The following is a 22,500-nucleotide window of genomic DNA, read 5'->3' on the forward strand; positions in this document are numbered from 1 at the left end:
CCTGTCAAATGACATAAATGCCTTGCCCTAAATTCTGAAGAAATTTACTAAAAGGATTTTTTAAAATGATATATAGAATAATATTCCAGTGTTGCAATGTCTACTTGCTTTATAGCAAGATTTTTCAAGGGATCTTTTCTTATGCCTACCCACAACAAGAGCATAAAAAAAAAAAAAAAAAAGAGCATAAATCATAAGGGTCTGACTCTAGATCTCAGCTCGGGTCTTGATCTCAGGGTTTTGAGTTCAAGCCCCACGTTGGTCTCCACACTGGGCATGGAGCCTACTTAAAAAAAGAAGAGATCTAGGCTGGCAGTACCCCCAGGGCAGTAGAAATGCAAACTATCTCTAGAAAAACCTGTCCTTGACCCAGGCCTCAAGAAATTCCCACAAGATAGTTAAAAAAAATAAATAAATAAACAACAACCAAAAAACACACCCACATACATGCAGTCCAGAAAATGATAAGACACAAGAAAACAAGGTGCTAAAAGAACCAACAGGCACAACAGATATCAGGTTCAGATCTGCAAAGGCTGTACATGTTGGAATTATTATATACAGAAAATAAACATGTTTAAAGAAATAAAAGAAGTTTCTGAAAATATGAATGAAAAGAACAAGAACTCAGCATATGTGACAAAACGTAAAAGATATACATATAATCATTTAATTTAAATTAACTCTATAGGGCGCCTGGGTGGCTCAGTGGGTTAAAGCCTCTGCCTTCGGCTCGGGTCATGATCTCAGGGTCCTGGGATCGAGCCCCACATCAGGCTCTCTGCTCAGTGGGGAGCCTGCTTCCTCCTCTCTCTGCCTGCCTTTCTGCCTACTTGTGATCTCTCTCTCTGTCAAATAAATAAATAAATCTTTAAAAAAATAAAAAATAAAAAAATAAATTAACTCTACAAATGGGCTTCACAGCAGATGAACCCAGAACTCAGAGAGCAAAAAGATCTGAAGAAATGATCAGCATTGAAGCAGAGAGAGCAGAGAAACAATGCGAGGGGAGTTTTACAGGCACACACAGATGAAAAAGGCTGAACTAGTATGTAATCCAAGTTTCTGAAGAAGAGAGGAGAGAATGGAGCAGGGCTAAATATCTAAAGAGATAAAGGGTGAAAAATACCGATTCAGAAACTCCAATAAATTCCAACAAAATAAACAGAAATAGAAACAAAACAAAACTCACACCTGGCTAGGCATGAAGAAACTGCCAAGCAGTTTCTTGACAAAGGGAAAATCTTAAGACCAACCATGGGAAAAGGCAGCATATTGTCAAAGGAACCACTGTACTACTCATCGGTCATGACAGTAAGGCAGAAAACAGTGGGGTGCCAACAGGACAGCCATGACCTAGAACCGCACACCCTCCAATACTATTCCAGAAGAAGGAAGAGGCAGGACACGTTTTCAGAGCCTCACTAATGCAGAGATCAGCTAACCTTTTCTGTAAAGGGCCAGATAGTAATCACTTAGGCTTCACAGACCACCTACCTTCTGTAACACCTTCATGACACCACTGGAAGGTGGAAACAGCCACAGGTGATACACAAACAAACAGGCCTGGCCACGTTCTAATACCACGAACCAAGTGCAGCCTGCCGCCTCACTCCTGTTCGGACTGACAGACCTCAGGGAGAACTTGTTTGAGATAAAAGGTCTCTTGTGCGAGCGAGAGAGTGGTGAATGTGTAGTCCGAAACATCGTGGTTTTACACCATCTCTTGTGGGGTCACAGAGAGGGAACACAAGGCTGAGGCATCATACGTACGATGACAAGCACCTCGTGCACCGGGGGGAAGGACTGACATTCAAGTGTTGACTCACACTGCTGCAGAGGGGAGGACAGCATTAAGCATGGACAAATTTTCTAGTGTTAAAACAAAAATTGAGTAACTTCAAAATTTAAGGGGGAGGACGGGAAAAAAATAAAGAAAGAAGGCAATCGTGAGATAACAGAAAGTATGTCCTGGCCTCTGCCCAGGCTCCTGGCACAGAGCTCTGAAACCCCAGTAACTCCCTGTAGTAAGAGCAGTCGGAGCACCTTTTGTTCTGGGTATTTGGTCTCTGACCCCTTCCTGACACGGGGCTCTGGAAACCCTGCTAATTTCCTAGGTGATGGGCGTGTCTTTTGTCCTAACGACGTGACCCAGGTGGGCTCTTGGATAGGGGCTGGTCACCAGAAAGACCACACTGGGATTAGAAGGTTGGAACTTTCAGCCCCAGCCCACACCCTTGAGTGGGGAGAGGGGCTGAAAACGGAGTCGATGACCCCCGGATGCCTATCTGAGGAAGCCTCCATAAAATCCCAGCAGCATGGGGCTGGGAGAGCTTCTGGGTTGAACCGTGGAGGTACCGGGAGAATGGCATCCCTGGAGATGGCCTGGAAGCTCCACGCCCCTTCCTACACACCTTACCCTAAGGATCCCCTCCATGTGCTGGCTATCAGAATCATTTATCATATCCTTTCATCATAAACTGGTAAACGGAGGAACTGGCTTTCCTGAATTCCATGAGCTGCTCTAGCAAATTAATCAAACCTGAGGAAGAGGTCATGGGAACCTCTGATCTATAGCTGGTTGGTCAGAAGCACAGCCTGGACTTCCTGGTAACAGGTAGCCCAGCAAATAAAAATGCACCAATAAGACAAAGATGTGAGTAAGACAGCCGATAACTCTAACCCAATGGACACATACAAGAAGACAACTTCAAACTTGTATTTTTATTGTATTTAACAAATGGAGCATTTGCAAAAAACTTTATCCTAATATATTTTAAAGTTGAGAAGAAATGGATAAATCGTACACTAATTTTCCTAAATCAAGAAAAAATACAAAACTAATAACCTCATAATCACTAAAGAAATTGAAATCAGTAGTTAATCTTTCAGTAAAAAAAAAGAGAAAACTCAAAAAGATTTTACCAGCAAATTCATCATATATTCAAAGAATAAAATAACTCAGACTTTAAACCTGTTCCAGAATATAGAAAAAGGAACATTCTCCAACTCATTCTTACAAGACTGGCATAACCCTGATAACAGAACCAGATGAGGAAAAAGACAATAATGTCCACACTCAACACTTCTATTCCACCCTGTACTGGAGTTTCTGGCCAGAGAAATCGGGCAAAAATAAAATAAAAGGCATTGATTGGAAAAGAAGAAGTAAAACTATCTCTATTCACAGATGACATGATCTTGCATATAGAAAATCCTAAGGTATCCACTAAACTATTTATTGGAACCAATAAATGAGGTTACAGAATATAAGATCAATACACAAAAATCAATTTCTATGTAACAATTTCATTTAAAATAGCATCAAAAGGAATACTTATGAATAAATTTAACAAAAGAAATACAAAATATCATCTGAAAACTACAGGGCATTGTTGAAAGAAATTAAAGATCTAAATAGTTGGAAAGATAGCCCAAGTTCATGGATTGGAAGCCCTTATACTGTTAAGATGGCAATACTCCCCAAGCTGACAAATTCAGCACAATCCCTACCACAATCCCAACTCACTTCTTTGTAGAAACTGAGATACAAATTCTAAAATTCATATGAAATTGCAAGAGACACAGAACAGCCAAAACAATATTTAAGAAGAAACACAAAATTAGAGGACGCACAAGTCCCAATTTTAAAACTTACTACAAAGCAACTGAAATCAAATTATTTGTGGTATTGGTCTAAGTATAGACAGACAAAGAGGTGGACAGAATACAACTGAGAGTCCAGAAATAAACCCATGTTCTACAGTTCATTGATTTTTGACAAGGTTGCCTAGACCACTCAACAGGGAATACACAGTCTCAACGAACGGTGCTTAAACAACTGAAGATCCACATACAAAAGAATAAAGTTGAACTCTTACTTCACTCTCTATACAAAAATTAATTCAAAGTAGATAAAAGACTTAAGTGTAAAAGTTAAAAATATAAAACTCTTGAAGAAAACAAAGACATAAATCTCTGTGACTTTGGATTTGGCAATGGATTCTTAGATACGACACCAAAAGCACAAGTAACAACAAAAATATTGGCAAAAGCTACATGATATTCATTCAACTTAAGAATGAACTCTCAACTATGGACTCTGAAAAACGATCTGAGAATTTTGAAGGGGTGGGGGGTGGGAGGTTGGGGGCACCAGGTGGTGGGTATTGTAGAGGGCACGGATTGCATGGAGCACTGGGTGTGGTGCAAAAATAATGAATACTGTTATGCTGAAAAAAAATAAAAAAATTAAAAAAAAAAAAAAAAAAGAATGAACTCTCAGGCACGAGTCAGTACTGAGTGTCGAAAGAGGGATGCGTACTCTTTACATTCCAAATATGCAAGCAGAAAAGCTAACTCACACAAGAGAGCCCCAAGAGAGGTTGGCATCCATACTAGTGTGCAAACCAGCAACACATACAGCTTTGAATCTGCTAACACCACTAAAGGCCTCTGTCCTGAAGGACTTAGAAGAGCATCCTAGGGGCGCCTGGCTGGCTCAGTGGGTCAGGCCGCTGCCTTCGGCTCAGGTCATGATCTCAGAGTCCTGGGATCGAGCCCCGCATTGGGCTCTCTGCTCAGCAGGGAGGCTGCTTCCTCCTCTCTCTCTCTGCCTGCCTCTCTGCCTGCTTGTGATCTCTCTCTGTCAAATAAATAAATAAAATCTTTAAAAAAAAAAAAAAAGAAGAAGAAGAGCATCCTAGAAAATTCTTATAACTGTTCATTGGTTAATACCTCAACTAAAAGAAAATATACTCCCTGGAGAAGACCTACATGGCCCTCGTGGAAAGCCATTCTTTTCTAAGTTAAATATTCCTGGCTAATGACTTAAGACATGCTGGGAGGGGAATAAAAAAGCCTAAGCGGGGGTGCCTGGTGGCTCAGTGGGTTAAAACCTCTGCCTTCAGCTCAAGTCATGATCGCAGGGTCCTGGGATCAAGCCCCACATCGGGCTCTCTGCTCAGCAGGGAGCCTGCTTTCCTTCCTCTCTCTGCCTGCCTCTGCCTACTTGTGATCTCTGTCTCTGTCAAATAAATAAATAAAATTAAAAAAAAAAAAAAAAAGAACTCATCCATGAGTTTCTTAAAAAAAAAAAACAAAGCCTAAGGGACAGTCTCTGGCCCAAAAGGCACTTGTAGCATCACTGAAAACCCTTTATCACACACACAAAAGCATCTAAAACATTAGAGACAAAACTACACGACAGGAGACATCCCAAGTCAATACAAAACTGGTTGACAAATGAGTCAAACAGATACGTAAGATGTTCAGATGAGGAAGGGAAGAAAAAAGAAATCACTGTCATCTAAGGTGATTAGAGAAGGTTTCACACATTGCAAGGGAGGCTCAGCACACACACAGACTGCAGGGGAGGCTCAGCACATACACAGAAGATGGGGCAACACAATGGTCAAGGGTCAGAAGAGCTCCTTTCCACTGTTCCCCTTTCTGTAGCTTTTGAATCCAGTACTATGTTTATTACCTATTTAAAAACAAATGACATTTTTGAAAAACCACAATGTAAAACATGAAGGACACTTACATGTCCATTGTCTCGTCTTCGTCAACTGCTGCTACGTGTGGGAAGGTCCCCAGCTGTCAACTGTACGTCGTCTCCTCTAGCCTCAGAGAGCTTTGTCAAAACTCCTTGAGTGTTAACTGAAAGAATGGATCTTTAGGAGATCAAGAAGGGTCTCGGCAGGGAAACTGGACAAGGATTAGTGATCCAAGGATGTCCCTGGGTGGACCCTGCGTGGCGACCAAACGTTCACTGCACACCCCACCCTTGATGCCAGCGGCTCACTCATGGTGGTAACGCAGGGTGTCGTTCGCCTGAACCCCGCAGCTGCCTCATGTCGCTGCCTTCGCCTCATCAGGCAGCCTTCCCTGCCTGTGTGGCCCACGCAAACCCTCTGATGCTTTTGCTATGAATGCTCCTGTGACCTCTGTTCCACATCCTTCCTTAAAACTAAGTCACCTGGGCTGGAGACATTTGAATCAAGAGCCCAACCCACTCTGAGGATGTGAACTATGCACCACAGCACTTTGTCTGTCTCTTGTACAATTCGTGGAATTAACAATGAGCTACTTATTAGATGGACAGGGAACTCAAGAATACAGATATGACCTTTGAAACACCAGGGATAGAATGTAGCTCTACAGGGCTGCAGCCAACCGAGTTAACAGTTAAAGTCCTCTGTCACTTGTCACAGTTACAAACGTCATAGCAAGTAAGCAGCTGTAAGGAAGGAAGAGTCACACAAGCCCTTGCAAAAATTTTAATTATAAAAGAATGTTTTACATGGGGAAACCAGACTTACTGTGGTGATCATTTCACAGTGTATACAAATATCAAATCACTATGTTATAGTCCTGAAACCAATACAATGTTATATGTCAATTAGAATTCAAAAAAAAAAAAAAAACAGTAAAAAAAAAGGTGTTTTAAAAAATGTATCCACTCAAATTAATTTAGTCAGAAATCTTTGTTAACTTTGTTCCAGTCTACAGAGCATAAATATTAAGTGCTTATAAAACACACTTCATCTGAAATGCTTTAAATATAAAACACAATTCAAGCCTCAAACAATGCATTATGATCTCATGACTACATTTACAAAACACAGTGAAAAGTTAACAACTTCAAATAAGTAGATAACACTATACAACGGCTCATCCCACGAATGATCCTTTAAACAGAAAAACCACACGAGCAATGTCAATTAGTGTTATTCTTTTAGTAGTACTATGGGAGACTTAAAATTCTGGTAGTGGTTTTAAAATAAAATTTAAATCACTTTCTAATCTGGATCAAAAATAGTGCAAAGTCTTTAAGGTACTTAAGTTAGAAAACTTTGACTCTCCGGTTGGCAATGTGACCTTTAAAGTATGCCAACGGTGCACCCCCCAGTAAGTGGATGCCCAGGCGCCATCTTGTAACAAACCCGGGACTTGCTGGCCAGGTCACACGTGCAAGAGCCTGGCCTTCCAGCTCGGTGACAAGTGTACAAAATCATGACTCATATCTCACATGAAATCCAAGCACGCATTCAACAAAAAAACTAACCTGTGTGCTTTAGTTTCCTTACAAAAAAAAAAGTATAAATTCAGATTTTTAACCGTCTCAGTGGAAATCCATTCTCTAAAATGTCATAGTTGCATTCGTCTTCTCTCAGCTGAAAGGGTGAAGCACGATCGCCACAACTTTGTTACAGACTAAAATCCAACAGGTAATTCCAACTCCACCTGAAAATGGAGAAGCTCACCGTAAGAGAGCACGCCTACAATCTGCCCGCATTTCTGCTACCTTTAATTTATAGGAAGTCAACCGTTCTGCAGCAGTGCTCGGCTAAGGAATACTAGGTGTGTGTTTCCTTGATTCAGAGTCAGCAGACCTCCTACTAATGTACAGGGCTGCCTTCCTTCCTAAACAGGAACTCCGCAGGACAACTGCTAGAGGGATGTGCATTGTTACATACGATATTAACAAACAGTAAAACTGCTCTGTATGACTATTTGTTTTTCCTTCTTAAAAAACCATTATAAACAAAGCAGCGTCCACCCATGCCTTTCTGGCCCAGCTGGTGACAGAGAGACACAAGTCAGGCTGCAGGAGTGGCCAATGGCTCTCTAGATGCCTGGAAGGGTGTCCTCGAGCTCTCCTACTCAGCGGCACTGAGAGCCCACAGGCGGGCAATGGTGCCCACAAGGTTGGGTGGAGGCAGGGTGGAGGGTGTGGTGAAACCAGGATCTCTGAAGCAGTCACTCCTTTTCAGTTAGTAATTCACCTCCAGCAACAGATCATAACCAAAGGCTGAGTGACATGCAGCATTATTCCTGACAGTAAGAAATTAGGACCTAAATACTCTCTTCTGTCAGGGGAATTAGTACATCATGATATATCCCAAGGAACAGCAGCTATTCAAAATTCCTTAAAAAGTTTACTGATACGGGAAAGGGCTTACAATATAAAGTAAAAAGGGATCTAAAATTCTATGTACCAGGGCGCCTGAGTGGCTCAGTGGGTTAAGCCTCTGCCTTCAGCTCAAGTCATGATCTCAGGTTCCTGGGATCGAGCCCCACATCTGGCTCTCTGCTCAGCAAGGAAGCTGCTTCCCCCTCTCTCTTTCCCTGCCTCTTTGCCTACTTGTGATTTCTGTCTGTCAAATAAATAAATAAAATCTTTTTAAAAAATAATAAATAAAATAAAATTGTATGTGCCAGATGATCTTAGTGGTATAAAGTAAATAGGGAAAAAAAAGAGTGGAAAAATGTACCACAAAGTTAAAAGAGGTTAGCTATAGCTTAAGAGATGTTTTTAAATTGTTCTTATATCTCTAATCATTCTATAATATGTACTTTTTTCAAAGATTTTTATTTATTTATTTATTATTCATTTATTTATTTAAAATAACAATTTTATTTATTTGCCTCCGCACACGAGCGGAGGCAGAGGGAGAGGGAGAAGCAGATGCCTCACTGAGCAGGGAGCCTGATGCGGGGCTTGATCCCAGGACCCCAAGATCATGACCTGAGCTGAAGGCAGATGCTTAACCCACTGAGCCACCCAGGCGTCTGATATGTACTACTTTTAACACCCAAAGGATAGCATTACCTTTCAAAGATAAAAGAATGGCCAATAGCAGTAAATGCTGCAAAGAGGCCACACAAAAGAAATGAAGAGTTCACAGAACCTAGGACCTAGAGATCGCGGTTTCAACAACCAGGATATCAGACAAGGTACGGGCTGACATTCTGTAGGCAGACCTGGGGTGAACTCCAGCTCTGCTACTTAACATCTCGGTGACACTGGATAAGGTAAGCAACCTCTCCAGACCTGTGTCTTCACTGTGAGCCTTGTGTGAGGCCAAGACCCGAAGGACTACTCACTAGTGAACGGATGAGCATGGGTTCCTTCCCCCTGTACCCCACATGTCTACAGAGGCCTAGCCGTACACTTCTGCTCTGGGTTCCAGGAAACTCTTACCTGCTACTCTAGTAGGAAATGCTACCAGGCGGTCCAGCGGCGTGATCCATTTGCTGGGCACCACAGCCACGGGGACAGAGTAATACTTCCAGATAAGCGACACCATCAGGGCAGCCTGCGGGGACAGTGCTGATGAGTGCGACCACCTGCTGGCCACATGCCCAGTAACCCGAGACAGAGGAGAAACCGGCCAACACACTGAGGAGACGCTCTGAGCCGATGACCCCAAGCCCCAGCAATGCAGTCCTTGAGGGACACAGACACATCCACACCGCCACCGACCTGCGAGCACCCCGAAAGGGTCTGATTAAAGACCAGTTCGCAGGACATCTAGAACACACTGCTGGGAAGCGGGGCAGCCTTCTTACTGAATTGTCACTTCCCTGTTTTAATCTGAATAATAAATATGCACTATTAACTAGTTGATATTAGCTGATAAATTAACCACAGTCTCCTATAACAAAGGTATTCTTTGCTCACTGAGCATCTCTTTTAAGAAGCCAGCCTATGATAAATATACCTTATTAGTGACAACAGCAATCTCGTGCCTCTAAGATCCGTGAAACATCAGTCCGTTCTCCACCCCCCAACACACACACACACAGTGCTGGCATCCGCGCGTGGACAGAGCCCTGTGAGTCTCAACAGTGGCAGCGAAGCAGAAGCATCCTCTGCACTGTCTTCGCCCATCCCGTGCCTTGGAGAAGCCGCTCAAATGAGCAGACTTAAAAGAGGGAGTCTGGCTTCAATCCCGCCCCTGGGAAACCTAACCGGTGTCAAAGCAACAGGACCTCAGGTTGAGGGTACATCACTGAACCCAGACACCCGGGGCTTGCAGGGCTGACTCGAGGCCTTTGGTGCAGGAAGACCACATGCAGCACTGAAACCCAGAGTCACTGACAGCAGCCGCGAGCGTGGACACAGCATGGCCACGACCTCAGAGGAAAGCAGCAACAGGAGTAGCTCCCCAGGAACTCTCTTATCCCAGACGGGACTGCTGAGGACCAACAGCACTGGACTCCAATGAGCACAGTGGGTCCTCACCTCGACAGTGAGCAGCAATTTCCACGTCTGTGTGCCATGTAACAAACGATGATCCAAACTGACCATCTTAGCAAATACAAGATATAAAGAAGCTTCTCTCACTTCCCCACAGGCTCCCCAAGCTGCACTGGAGTGAGGGCACCACCCAAGAGTCCCAGAGAAGCTACGTCAGCATCCATGTGCTAAAAAACCCCAGTGTTTCACAACTCAGGAGACAGACGCCCCTGGAACCCTCGTGCACTGCTGGCGGGAACGCAAGCTGGTGCAGCCACTGTGCAAACGGTACGGAGGTTCCTCAAAAAGTTAAAAATAGAAATACCATATGACCCAGTCATTCCACTACCGGATACTCACCCAAAGAAAACAAAAACCGTCACTGGAAAAGATCCATGCACACCTATGTTTACCGCAGCAGCATTCACAGCCGCCAAGACAGGAAGCAGCCCGTGTCCATGACAGAAGTACGGGTAAAGATGAGGCTGTGTATTTACGTATCTACACACAGACACTCACAGGGAACACTACTCAGCCACCAAATGGGATGAGATCTTGCCGTCTGTAACAACAGGGATGCATCTAGAAGGCACACTGCTATGTGAAATAAGGCAGAGAGAGACCAACACCGGACCACTTCACTCCTATGTAGAATCTTAAACATGAAACGAATAAATAAAAAGCAGAACTATGAATGCAGGAACCACTGACAGCTGCCAGAGGGAAGAGAAATAGAGGGATGGGGAAACATAAACGGGATTAAGAGGTACAAAGTTCCAATTCCAAAGTAAGTAAGTCATGGAGATGAAAAGTAGAGCAGAGGGAACGCAGTCAATACCATCAGAGCGCGCGGCAGGGTAAGGGGTGGTGATCACAGTTATCACGGTGAGCAATGAGCAACGTAGAGAATTACCGGTTCGTTATGTTGTACACCTGAAACTAACAGGACACTGTATGTTAATTATACTTCAACTTAAAAACAGAGAGAGAGAAAGGCTTTCCTTCAGCCTAACTTATAAATGCACAGCGTTCAGTTCCATACTGGCAGGATCACGCAGCGCTGCCACGGAAAGTAGAAAAAGCCTGAACTCTTGGACCTGGATCCTGGTGGCCACAGTTCTGGAGGACAGTCCATAACGATTTAACGACCCAGGTGACACAACAGGACACTTACTTGCAATACATAGAAGGCAACACTTATAACCCATTTTATCTTGGCCAACTGAGCTGTCCGAGCTTTCACTGAAAGGAAAAACAGGATGAAATCATTCTATCAGTCCTGAAAATAAAGGAAAATACTCAAAGACACAGAAATGTTATTCCCCTCCTATAAAATAGCTTCTAATCATGTTGTATAACATTTGTTCAGTGTATTTAGAAAATAGAAAACAGAATTTCTTAAAAGCCACACATGATGCCATGCATTAAAATAGAATCACACACAGATTGTAAGATTTGAAGCTTTAATTTTGAACACCCTTAAAACTACCCGTCTACATCAGAGATTCCTTTTATAGTGTACTTACCAACAGGACTACATTTGCTCCCCAGGTCTCCCGGTCTACACTGTACACTAACCCACATGTGGAAGCCTAGCTTGTCCTGGGCCTGTGGGGGGGCGGGGGAGCTCTGCATGTCTTACTAGCCTGGAGGCAGCTCTCTCTCAGTGCGCATTCCCAGCACACGGGTGGAAATGTCTTCATCATAGAAGACCTGACCATGACCGTGTCAGTCTATTCTCAGATAAGGACACTCTGGGCACGTTTGAGAGTGTCCACAAAAGCCCTTGGGCATCCACTATGACACTTGCTCTAGGCTTATCTCGAAAAGTGTTGAGGGGCACTTGGGCGGCTCAGTCAGTTAAGCGTTCCACTCAGGTCATGATCCCAGGTTCCTGGAATTGAGCCCTGCGAAGTGCTCCCTGCTCAGCGGGGAGCCTGCTTCTCCCTCTGCCTTCCATTTCCCCTGCTTGTGCGCTCTCTGTCCCTCTGACAAATTAATAAAATCTTTAAAAAAAAAAAAAGGGAAAGAAAAGTGTTGAATTTCAAAATGTCTACCTACAGAAACGAAAAAAAGCTAAGAGGACATTAGTTGTTTCTGTGTTTAGGAAACAAATGTTCACCGACAAATAAAGAGAAAGTAATCATGACTACTGAGTTTCTTCTGGACAAACTCAGAAGTTCCTCTCAACGTTTAGAACATCTACGAATCAAAGCACATGTTCTACCAATCTTAACAGAAAGACTTCTCTATTCCTCGGCTCCTATGAAGGTTTCTGCACTACAGGTGAAACTAGTACCGTGAGTTTTAAGCTTGTCCGTCATCTTGTTGATCTTTCTCTCCAGCCTGGCGTATCTGGCGAATTCATCCATCATGTTGACGGTGGAGAGCTCCTGCTTCATGTCCTGGATCTCTGCTCTCATCTGGGCCTCCTGCTCCGCATCCTTCTGCAGCAGCCTGGACATCTGGCAGAGTGGACAGCTGAGGTCAGCGCCTTCCCACGGAGGACACCTCCCCCACCCTCCTAGTGCTGCTGCTTCCAGCTGGGCAGGCTGTCCTGGACCTGCACAGCCAGCCTCTGTGGCCTAGTTCTGCTGCTGCCCTCTGGGACCACCACAGACAAAAACTGCCTCCGATGTGAATCACCGGTCAAATTATACTTTTTCTCTTGCAGACATGCCCATGGATCGCTCCAGCACATGTCTGGACCTTTCACCATAACGATAAAACTGTGATTATAAAATGAAAACCAATTCCAGCCATCATTCAGGTAACAAGGACCACACATTCTCTTCCCTTCCTGAAGAATTTAGTCCTGAATTAGGTAGGCAGAGGAAGAGGACGGTGCTAGTGAGGAGGGGGTAGCCCAGCGGGAAGACTTAATCCCAAGCACTGTCAAGAGGGCATTCCCATAGAGGGGCACCCCGGCAAGGGAGGATAGAGGCAAGCAAGGTGATATGAGCATCTCCAGAAAGGGCAGCCCGGCATAGGTGTCAGAGTAAGAGGCATACAGGATAAGAGGAAAGCACCAGCCTAAGAGGAAACCACAGAGTCAGAGCCCAAGTGGGACCAGCAGGCACTGGGGTGGGGAGGAGGAGGCAGCAGTGGGGATGCGAGATTAATTACAAAGGACTGATCAAATACACTAAACATACTGAAAATAATGGGAGCCCGTTTTCTCACTATGAGAACTGGGGGGTTAGAAATATGGATGAGGAAGAACCAGAATGAATGCTGAAGTGTTGAATTAGAATCAGAGGCATGGGGGCGCCTGGGTGGCTCAGTGGGTTAAAGCCTCTGCCTTCAGCTCAGGTCATGATCCCAGGGTCCTGGGATCGAGCCCTGCATCGGGCTCTCTGCTCATTGGGGAGCCTGCTTACCCCCCTCTCTCTCTGCCTGCCTCTCTGCCTGCTAATGATCTCTGTCAAATAAATAAATACAAATCTTTAAAAAAAAAAAAAAAGAATCAGAGGCATGGGTGTGAACTCGTCGTTTTTGGTAGATAGAGAAATATAGATGTAAATGTTTGTGAAAAAGCGCCTCCAACAGCCAGACCCCCTCATGGGATGTCCCCTGATGCCCCCCCCCCCACATACAAATTGCGGGGACACCCGCCAGCTGGAGCCAAGGACAGATGGCAGTGGCCACCAGGTGGCGCCCGGCACCAGGCCAGGATGCCTCAGCAACGTCGGACAGCAAGGGCAAGGGGGGAGTGAGGGGGCAGGGAACAGAGATATCCTTCGGGAACCACCCCCAGCGAAAAGTGAACGTTCCACGGGATCAGATGCGATGCAGCGAGAACACAGCATCCCTTCTGTGACACCGGACAAAGGTGTTCGAAGAAGGCCATCCTGCAGACTCACTGCCCTTGCCATATTCAGAAACGCCAGCCATAAAAGTCAAGGAAATACCGGGAAGCCTTCCAGACTAGAGATGCAGCAAGTATGTGCAATGCACAGTGCTGACCGGGACGCTTTGCTACAAAGGACCTTGGTTGGAACGGAGCAGGTCAGGAGGAAGGTTCCTGATGGCTGAGTTGTGGATAAGACACCTGTTTATACAGTAATGTGTCAGGGAATGCAGGGGCCCAGGTTGACAACTTGTTTTCAAGAAACAAAATCGGTTCTTTGTATTGCATGTGTACCTTTTTGGCACATTAGTTTCAAAATTCTAAAAAAGAGATTAATAAAAAAAAATGAAAGGGGATAATATATGTAAGTGTACTGGCACATAGGAAGTGCACAATAACTGGGTTTGTCTCTCAGCTTGGGGTCCCCTCTACACAACAGGGCAATTCTTCAGATAGAGCTGGGAGACGCGCCCCGTCATGGGTGTCCCGGGGCATCTGCATGAGTGTGGGTTCCCAGGACAGCCTCTGAGGTAGCAGCCTTTAGTGCCTGCATAATGAAGCCCTTCTCCAAGGAAGCGGGAAGCCCGCTTCTCCCTCTCCCCCTCCCCCTGCTCCTGTTCCTGTTCTTGGTGTCTCTGTGTCAAATAAATAAAATCTTTAAAAAAAAAAAAAAAACTTTTTTGAAGATTTTATTTATTTGGCACAGAGAGAGAGAGATCGCAAGTAGGTGGAGGCAGGCAGAGAGAGGGGGTAGCAGGCTCACCACTGAGCAGAGAGCCCGACGCAGGGCTCAGTCCCAGGACCCCGAGATCATGACCTGAGCTAAAGGCAGAGGCTTAACCCACTGGGCCACCCAGGCACCCCAAAAAAAGTTTTTTTAAGAAGACCAAAGATGTTTACTCAGGACTAGAAGGTGAGTGACGGTGGGAAAATGAGCTTGTGGAGGAGTTTAGAATCTCATGGTTAAATTAGACAACTGTACTGCTTGGGAGGGAAAATGAGTAAATTAGGTCTGCAAGTACACAAAAATATCTGGAAGTATTTAAATTTGCAAATAGGTACCAATATTAATCCAAGACCTCCTTAAAAGTGACAGTTAAAATGTACTAGAATTATGAATTAAATAGTAAAATCTAAAGGGATTTTAGTTTAAGTGTTCTGAATATTAATTTTTCAAACAAAAATAAACCTCTGACCTCCTTATGTATTCAAAAGCACCTTCCAGAACCTTAAACTTCTCACTTGACAGAAACGGATAACCTTTGTGGGGTACAGCTTTTTCAAAGACCTGGAGATGGGTCCATAAAGAATCCTCAAGCAGAAAACGAGTTTTTCCAAAATTCTTAAGATGACAGGCAATGTAAGAATCTAGGGAGAAAACAAGGGTAGAATCGATCCTCCTTGTCACCCTTGTCCCCCAGACGCTGGCTTCCAGCCTGCATGAGCTCATAGTGTCCTACCAGACTCACCCTGAGATCCTGTCCAAGTTCCAAACCCCTTTCCGAATAGACAAATGATACGGTTTGAACTTGGAGTCACAGCCGGGAAGAGACAAACACCACTCCGCCGCCACTCAATGGCTGGCGTCTGGACTAGACCCGTCTGAAAATTAATGTATAACGACATTTAAGCCCAAAGGTTCGCCCCCCTGGAACACAGGGGGCACTAGGTGAATGACATGCTGGGGTGGCCTGCTTAGATGTGTTCCCAATACTGGTGACGCACTGCTCATCCCGAGAAGGGACCAAGGCTCCAGCGAAGCTACAGACCCACGGACTCCGAGTTAAGAGCCTCCTCACAGCACTGGTCCCCCGCACCCGGATGACCCCATCCACGAGGTCCCGACTGCGCATGTGCACTCAACCCCCACTGCCCCCTCAACTACCCCCACAACTAACATTCGGGGGCCATCCTTACGCCTGGTGGTCCCAGGAGGAACTCACCAGGTGACTGTTTTCAAAGAGGGGAGGGTCTCAGGAAGGCCCCTACAGCAGGAGTCAGGTCCTGCAGTGTCCGTCCCTGGCCTCGCTGGCCTCGGGAACCTGGGCCCCTAGAGGGAGAGGGAGGTGGCCACTTTTTAGACCAAAAAGTGAAGGCAATTTCAAAGTCATCAAATATGAAGGCGGTGGTCACCCCACAAACCAAATCCCAGAGGGCAACCTGCACGGAGTCCATGCCCAGGGTTTGAAGGGGGGGGGGGGGGGCTGTTTACCCCAGCGCAGCACCCACTCTCGGCCACGTTAATCCTGGGGCGCCAGAGTGGTGCGCCTCCCTACACCCCACCTCCCACCAGCATTCCGGAGCGCATGCGCAGTGAACACAGCTCACCAGGACGCCCTCCGCCACTGCTAGGCTTGAGGCACCTGCGCAGGGCGCCTGCGCAGTACGCCTCCCTATAGCCGTCCACAGAGGCGCTCCCAGGGGAATATCCGTCTCCCTCGTTCTCTGCCTTTGATTGAAGACAGTCCTGGTTCACCTATTAAATGAGCTAGGCCCTCCCATCCATATGCCCTGTGACCAGCTTGAAGAGAATTAAGAACTCTCAGGAAAAGTCCAACCAAGTCAACACCAGGACTGGGAGTCCTCATCCTGGCCCCCATCTCCACCCCAGTATTGAGCTGAGGTCCCCTCCCAGGACCCTGCAAGGCTTTGCTAGACAGAGGACTTGTGATACCTAAGAGACTGATTCAAGGGCTTCAACCAGCCTAAGGGGATGGTGCGTCCCTACCCCACCCCACCCTGCCCCCCATTCCTACTGGCTGAGTGGAAAACGCTTCGGAAACACTGGCAGGAACGCTATATTCCATGTAGGAGGACATGGCCCATTCCCAGTCAAGCTTGGTTTCTCCTCGGGGTCTTCCCCACTTAGGTCCTCCAAAAGGGCCTATGACAGGCAGCCTCTAATGGTCGTGAAAGGGAGTTGGGGAAAATTGGAGGGGGAGGTGAGCCGTGAGAGACTGTGGACTCTGAGAAACAATCTGAAGGTTCTGAAAGGGCGGGGGGGGGGGTTTGGGGGAGCCTGGTGGTGTGTACTGTGGAGGGCACGTATTGCATGGAGCACTGGATGTGTTGCATAAACAATGAATTCTGGAACACTGAAAAGAAATTTTAAAAATTAAAAATGAAAAAAAAGGGGCGCCTGGGTGGCTCAGTGGGTTAAGCCGCTGCCTTCGGCTCAGGTAATGATCTCGGAGTCCTGGGATCGAGCCCCGCATCGGGCTCTCTGCTCAGCAGGGAACCTGCTTCCTCCTCTCTCTCTGCCTGCCTCTCTGCCTGCTTGTGATCTCTCTGTCAAATAAATAAATAAAATTAAAAAAAAAAAAAAAAAAGAACGACGCCTTACCCTACTCAGGAGAAGAGCATTCCTTACGGCTTTACCCTGACCTTCACCACAAACCCAGTGCCCGGGCGGTACAGATCTCTGCTCGGGTGAGTATATGTGATGACCCTGACAATGAGCATTAGAACCAAGGGGAAACAGGTTCAAGAAAGCTAACTGTGTTGAGGTTACAGAGGTCATACAACCTGTGGAAGCAGCACAGAATGTGAACACAGTGCTTTTTCATCTAAATGAGTAACATCCAGGGACACAGCCTCATGTGCATCCAGACTGCAGCAATAACCCCTGGTGAGTGTGTCCTAGCTGATGAGCACCAGTGTGTTGGGAGCTTGGTTAAGGAGCGGGATGATGACAGCTCTTACTTACAGCCACTGCCATACCCCAAACACACACTCCTTTCCCCCAGCCAAAAGGAAATTATGAACAATTCATGGAGGAATACCAAATTAACACAGCCTCTTTCAAAGAAGAAGTCAAACTATCACTCTGCAGATGATATGATATTTTATGTGGAAAACCCAAAAGACTCCACTCCAAATCTGCTAGAACTCGTGCAGGAATTCAGTAAAGTGTCAGGACACACCAACAACAAGACAGAAAGAGAAATTAAGGAGTCAATCACATTTACAATTGTACCCAAAACCATAAGATACCTAGGAATAAACCCAACCAAAGAGGCAAAGAATCTGTACTCAGAAAACTATAAAGTTCTCATGAAAGAAATTGAGGAAGACACAAAGAAATGGAAAAATGTTCCATGCTCATGGATTGGAAGGACAAGTATTGTGAAGACATCTATGCTACCTAAAGCAATCTATATGTTTAATGCAATCCCTATCAAAATACCATCCTTTTTTTTTTTTTCAAAGAAATGGAACAAATTATCCTAAAATTTATATGGAACCAGAAAAGACCTTGAATAGCCAGAGGAATGTTGAAAAAGAAAGCCAAAGTTGGTGTTATCACAATTCCAGACTTCAAGCTCTATTACAAAGCTGTCATCATCAAGATAGTATGGTACTGGCACAAAAACGGACACATAGATCAGTGGAACAGAATGGAGAGCCCAGAAATAGACCCTCAACCCTATGGTCAACTAATCTCTGACAAAGCAGGAAAGAATGTCCAATGGAAAAAAGACAGTCTCTTCAACAAATGGTGTTGGGAAAATTGGACAGCCACATGCAGAAAAATGAAATTGGACCATCTCCTTACACCACACACGAAAATAGACTCAAAAATGGATGAAGGACCTCAGTGTGAAACAGGAATCCATCAAAATCCTCGAGGACAACACAGGCAGCAACCTCTTCGACCTCAGCCGCAGCAACATCTTCCTAGGAACATCACCAAAGGCAAGGGAAGCAAGGGCAAAAATCAACTACTGGGACTTCATCAAGATCAAAAGCTTTTGCACAGCAAAGGAAACAGTCAACAAAACCAAAAGACAACTGACAGAATGGGAGAAGATATTTGCAAATGACATATCAGATAAAGGGCTAGTGTCCAAAATCTATAAAGAACTTAGCAAACTCAACACCCAAAGAACAAAGAATCCAATCAAGAAATGGGCAGAGGACATGAACAGACATTTCTGCAAAGAAGACATCCAGATGGCCAACAGACACATGAAAAAGTGCTCCATATCACTCGGCATCAGGGAAATACAAATCAAAACCACCATGAGATATCATCTCACACCAGTCAGAATGGCTAAAATTAACAAGTCAGGAAATGACAGATGCTGGCGAGGATGCGGAGAAAGGGGAACCCTCCTACACTGTTGGTGGGCATGCAAGCTGGTGCAGCCACTCTGGAAAACAGCATGGAGGTTCCTCAAAATGTTGAAAATAGAGCTACCCTATGACCCAGCTATCACAGTACTGGGTATTTACCCTAAAGATACAAACGTAGTGATCCGAAGGGGCACGTGTACCCGAATGCTTATAGCAGCAATGTCCATAATAGCCAAACTATGGAAAGAACCTAGATGTCCATCTACAGATGACATAGCCATCAAAAGATTGAAATCTTGCCATTTGCGATGACGTGGGTGGAACCAGAGGGTATTATGCTGAGCGAAATAAGTCAATCAGAGAAAGGCAATTATCATATGATGTCCCTGATATGAGGAAGTTGAGAGGCAAAGTGGGGGTCTGGAGGGTAGGGAAGGAAAAAAAGGAAACAAGATGGGATCAGGAGGGAGACAAACCATAAGAGACTCTTAATCTCTAACCGGGGGTAGCGGGGTAGGAAGAGGGTGGTGGGGTTATGGACATTGGGGACGGTATGTGCTATGGTGAGTGCTGTCAAGTGTGTAAACCTGGCGATTCACAGACCTGTACCCCTGGAGCTAATAATACATTATATGTTAATTAAAAATTAAAAATTAAAAAAAAAACTAACACAGCCTCTTTGAGCAACTTAGTTTCATATAGTTCCAATAAGAGGTGAAATGGGATGGGGTATACAAGAAGAATCAAGGTGACAAAAGATGGGCAGGCAAACCACAGAACAGGAGAAAATATTTACAAATCATATACCCAGTAAGTAAACAACTCCTCACCCAACAGCGACAACAAACCAAATATTCACTCACTCCCCACTCTGAACCCACAGAGGATGCCCTTCCCTTACGGACAAGCACCTGATGCCCCATTAAAAAGGGGGCAAAGGACTTGAACAGATATTTCTCCAAAGAAGATATACAGACGGCCAATAAGCACATAAAATGATGTTCAACATTACTAATCATTAGGAAAATGCAATCAAAATCATAATAAAATGACACCTTGCCCTTGCCTCCATTGAGGATGACTATTATAAAAACAAAACAAAACAAGACAGCAAGTGCTGGAACTTGTGGAAAAATTAGAACCTTCTACGTTGCTGGTGAGAATGCAAAATGGTGCAGCTGCTATGGAAAATGGTTGGGCAATTTCTCCAGAGGTTGAAAATAGAATTACCATATGACCCAGTAATCCCACTTTGGATATTTACCCAAAAGTACCGAAAGCAGAGACTCGAACAGGTATTTGCACACTAGTGTTCCAGCAGCATTATTCACAATAGCCAAAAGGTGGGAACAACCCCATGTCCATCAAAAGATGAAAGGATAAACAAAACGTGGTATACATACACAATAAAATATTATTCAGCCTCAAAAAAGAAGGAAATCCTAACACATGCTATAACAGGAATAGACCCAGAAGGCATTATGCTGAATGAAAGAAGCCAGGCATAAAAGGAAAAATACTGCATAATTTCACCTACATGAGATAATCAGAGTAGCCAAATTCATAGAGACAGAAAGTAGAACTGTGGTTGCCAGGACTGAGTTGAAAGAAGAATAGGGACTTACTGTTTAATGGACAGAGTTTCAGTTTAGGAAGATGGAAAAGTTCTATAGATGGACAGTGGTGATAGTTGCACAATAATGTAATGATTTAATGCCACTGAACTATATACCCAAAAATGGCTAAAATGGTAAATTTTAAATTGTGTATTTTACCAAATTTTTTTTTAAAAAGAGAAAAAAGATGGAGAAGCCAGTTCTTTCAGGGTCTTTTATGTAATGCTAAGTACTTGGGACATCATCTTAAAAACCTAGCAGTGTCAAGGGGGAAGGAGGGGTTAAGAGAGAATTCCCCATGCCTTAGTTGGACAATGCAGGTAGTACAGTCCTTGAATAGAATCTTACATGAAACAGGCACTCAATGAATACTGGTAGAATAAAGAAAGGAGAAATCCTGTCTAGAAATCTAGTCTTAAATAGTACCCCCTTCACACACACACACCACCATCACACCACTAAGGTAAATCAGGAGGTAAGAGCAGGGAGAACTGCGTTTTCCCCCAATAATGACATAATGACACGCACCCAGTCTTGGAGGTCTTTCAAGTCTGTCAGACTCCCGCTGTGGGCGTAAAGGGGGCGCCCTTAACCCACACACACCTCATCAAACCTGCCACCAACCCTATTACCAAGCTCCAAGAGGCAGAGGGACAAAACTAGGAGAATCACAATGAAGGATCAGTCTCCGCCCCAGTGGTCACTAACTAGATGCATAGTGACCCTTCTGAGTCAGACTCCTCCTTTGAGGTAAAGGGACATAGGATGACATTCGCATTTTACAGCAGCCGTGACAACCGGACACGAGGTAATGTACTCATGCCTACACAAAATGCACGAGAGAGCTGCTCCCCGGTGCCCTCTGCTCTCCTGAATACAGGAAGCGTGACACAGTGCCGAGATTACATCTACACAGCCTCTGACCGCAAAAGTGGAGGCGGCTGCAGCCTGAGAGCCTTCCACCTGGGACCTGGCACGGCTGGCACGGCTGGCATGGCTGGCACTCCGGCACTCCATGCGGGAAGGCCGCGGCCTCCAGGCAAGCGTGGACTCCGTGCTGCGCCAGGCGCTGGCCCCAGCAGCGAGGACTGCGCGATGCCTCCGCCGACCAGGAGATAACGGAAACGAGCGCGGCCGGCTGGCAGGGGGGCACTGCGAACTTCCAGTCTCAGGCTGCTGCCCGGGGAAAACGCGGCCTGGTGTCGCCAGGTCATTCTTTCTCCCTGAGAATCGAGAAGTCCGGTTTGGGGAGTAAAGCTTTGCAACTTTTGGATGCTAGCAATTAACTAAAAAATAAATAAATAAATAAATCTTAAAGCAGAACGGCCCAACCAGACACTTCTGCAGGCGCAACCCGGCAAGACAGCGTCGGCCACCCACCGACCCCTGGAAGGCGAGGCAGCCACTTACGAAGGAGGAGAAGGACGGGAGGAGGATCCTGAGGACATTGCACCCAAACACGAAGCTGAGCACCAGCAGCCACGCCCAGCGGTCGGCCTCCGCGCCGCTCATCCCGGATGCTCCCGGAGGTGCCGGCTCTGCTAAGGTAACTCCATGGGGACCACGCCGGCGCCCACGCCGCGCGGGCGCCTGCGCAGTGAGGCCCAGGGGGGGTGGGGGCGTGCAGACGCGATGGCGCGCCTGCGCACTGTGCCGCACTGGGCGGGGAGGCAAGACCGTCTTTTCTTCTTGGTCTTGGTGGACGCTTTCCGGTCAATCCTTGGCCTTTCCGGCTTCCGTAGCCTTTCGCACCCTCCCCACAACCCCCCTGGCCGCAGCTGTCCAAGCTCTGGTGGTTGAGTTGCCACCAGCTTCAGTTTTAGTTTAGCTGCGAGCCTTTTCTTATTACATAATGAGTACTTACTTTAAATTGACTCGGTTTTACTCCTAGATGAATTTATTTTAAAGTAAGCCTCTCTGTAAGTGGAAAA

The 22,500-nt window shown here is 45.5% G+C and overlaps 1 protein-coding gene across 2 annotated transcripts; it reads right to left on the reverse strand.

Moving 5' to 3' along the window:
- Positions 1-6,445: 6,445 nt before the first annotated feature.
- GET1 (guided entry of tail-anchored proteins factor 1) lies at positions 6,446-22,187 on the reverse strand. Of its 2 annotated transcripts, none has more exons than XM_047719855.1 (5): positions 21,980-22,180; positions 12,327-12,492; positions 11,202-11,269; positions 8,990-9,104; positions 6,446-7,248 (listed from the first exon to the last, which is right to left on the reverse strand). In XM_047719855.1, exons 1-5 carry the CDS (start codon positions 22,079-22,081, stop codon positions 7,175-7,177), a joined length of 525 nt encoding a protein of 174 aa, XP_047575811.1. In that variant the 5' UTR covers positions 22,082-22,180; the 3' UTR covers positions 6,446-7,174. The 2 variants fall into 2 exon arrangements, with proteins under 2 accessions (XP_047575811.1, XP_047575810.1); XM_047719854.1 differs by lacking the exon at positions 6,446-7,248 and adding an exon at positions 7,275-7,452 and having other exon boundaries at positions 21,980-22,187.
- Positions 22,188-22,500: the final 313 nt, after the last annotated feature.

This window comes from Lutra lutra, chromosome 1 (genome assembly GCF_902655055.1).
Source record: "Lutra lutra chromosome 1, mLutLut1.2, whole genome shotgun sequence".
NCBI classification, from domain to species: Eukaryota; Metazoa; Chordata; class Mammalia; order Carnivora; family Mustelidae; genus Lutra; species Lutra lutra.

Coding starts and splice junctions, on each gene's coding strand:
- GET1 (XM_047719854.1), bottom strand. CDS start 22,081: ATGAGCGGCGCGGAGGCCGACCGCTGGGCGTGGCTGCTGGTGCTCAGC. Junction 12,493..21,979: donor TCCCGTCCTTCTCCTCCTTC/GTAAGTGGCTGC, acceptor CCACTCTGCCAG/ATGTCCAGGCTGCTGCAGAA. Junction 7,453..8,989: donor ATTTCCTACTAGAGTAGCAG/GTAAGAGTTTCC, acceptor TCCCTCTAGCAG/TTGTCCTGCGGAGTTCCTGT.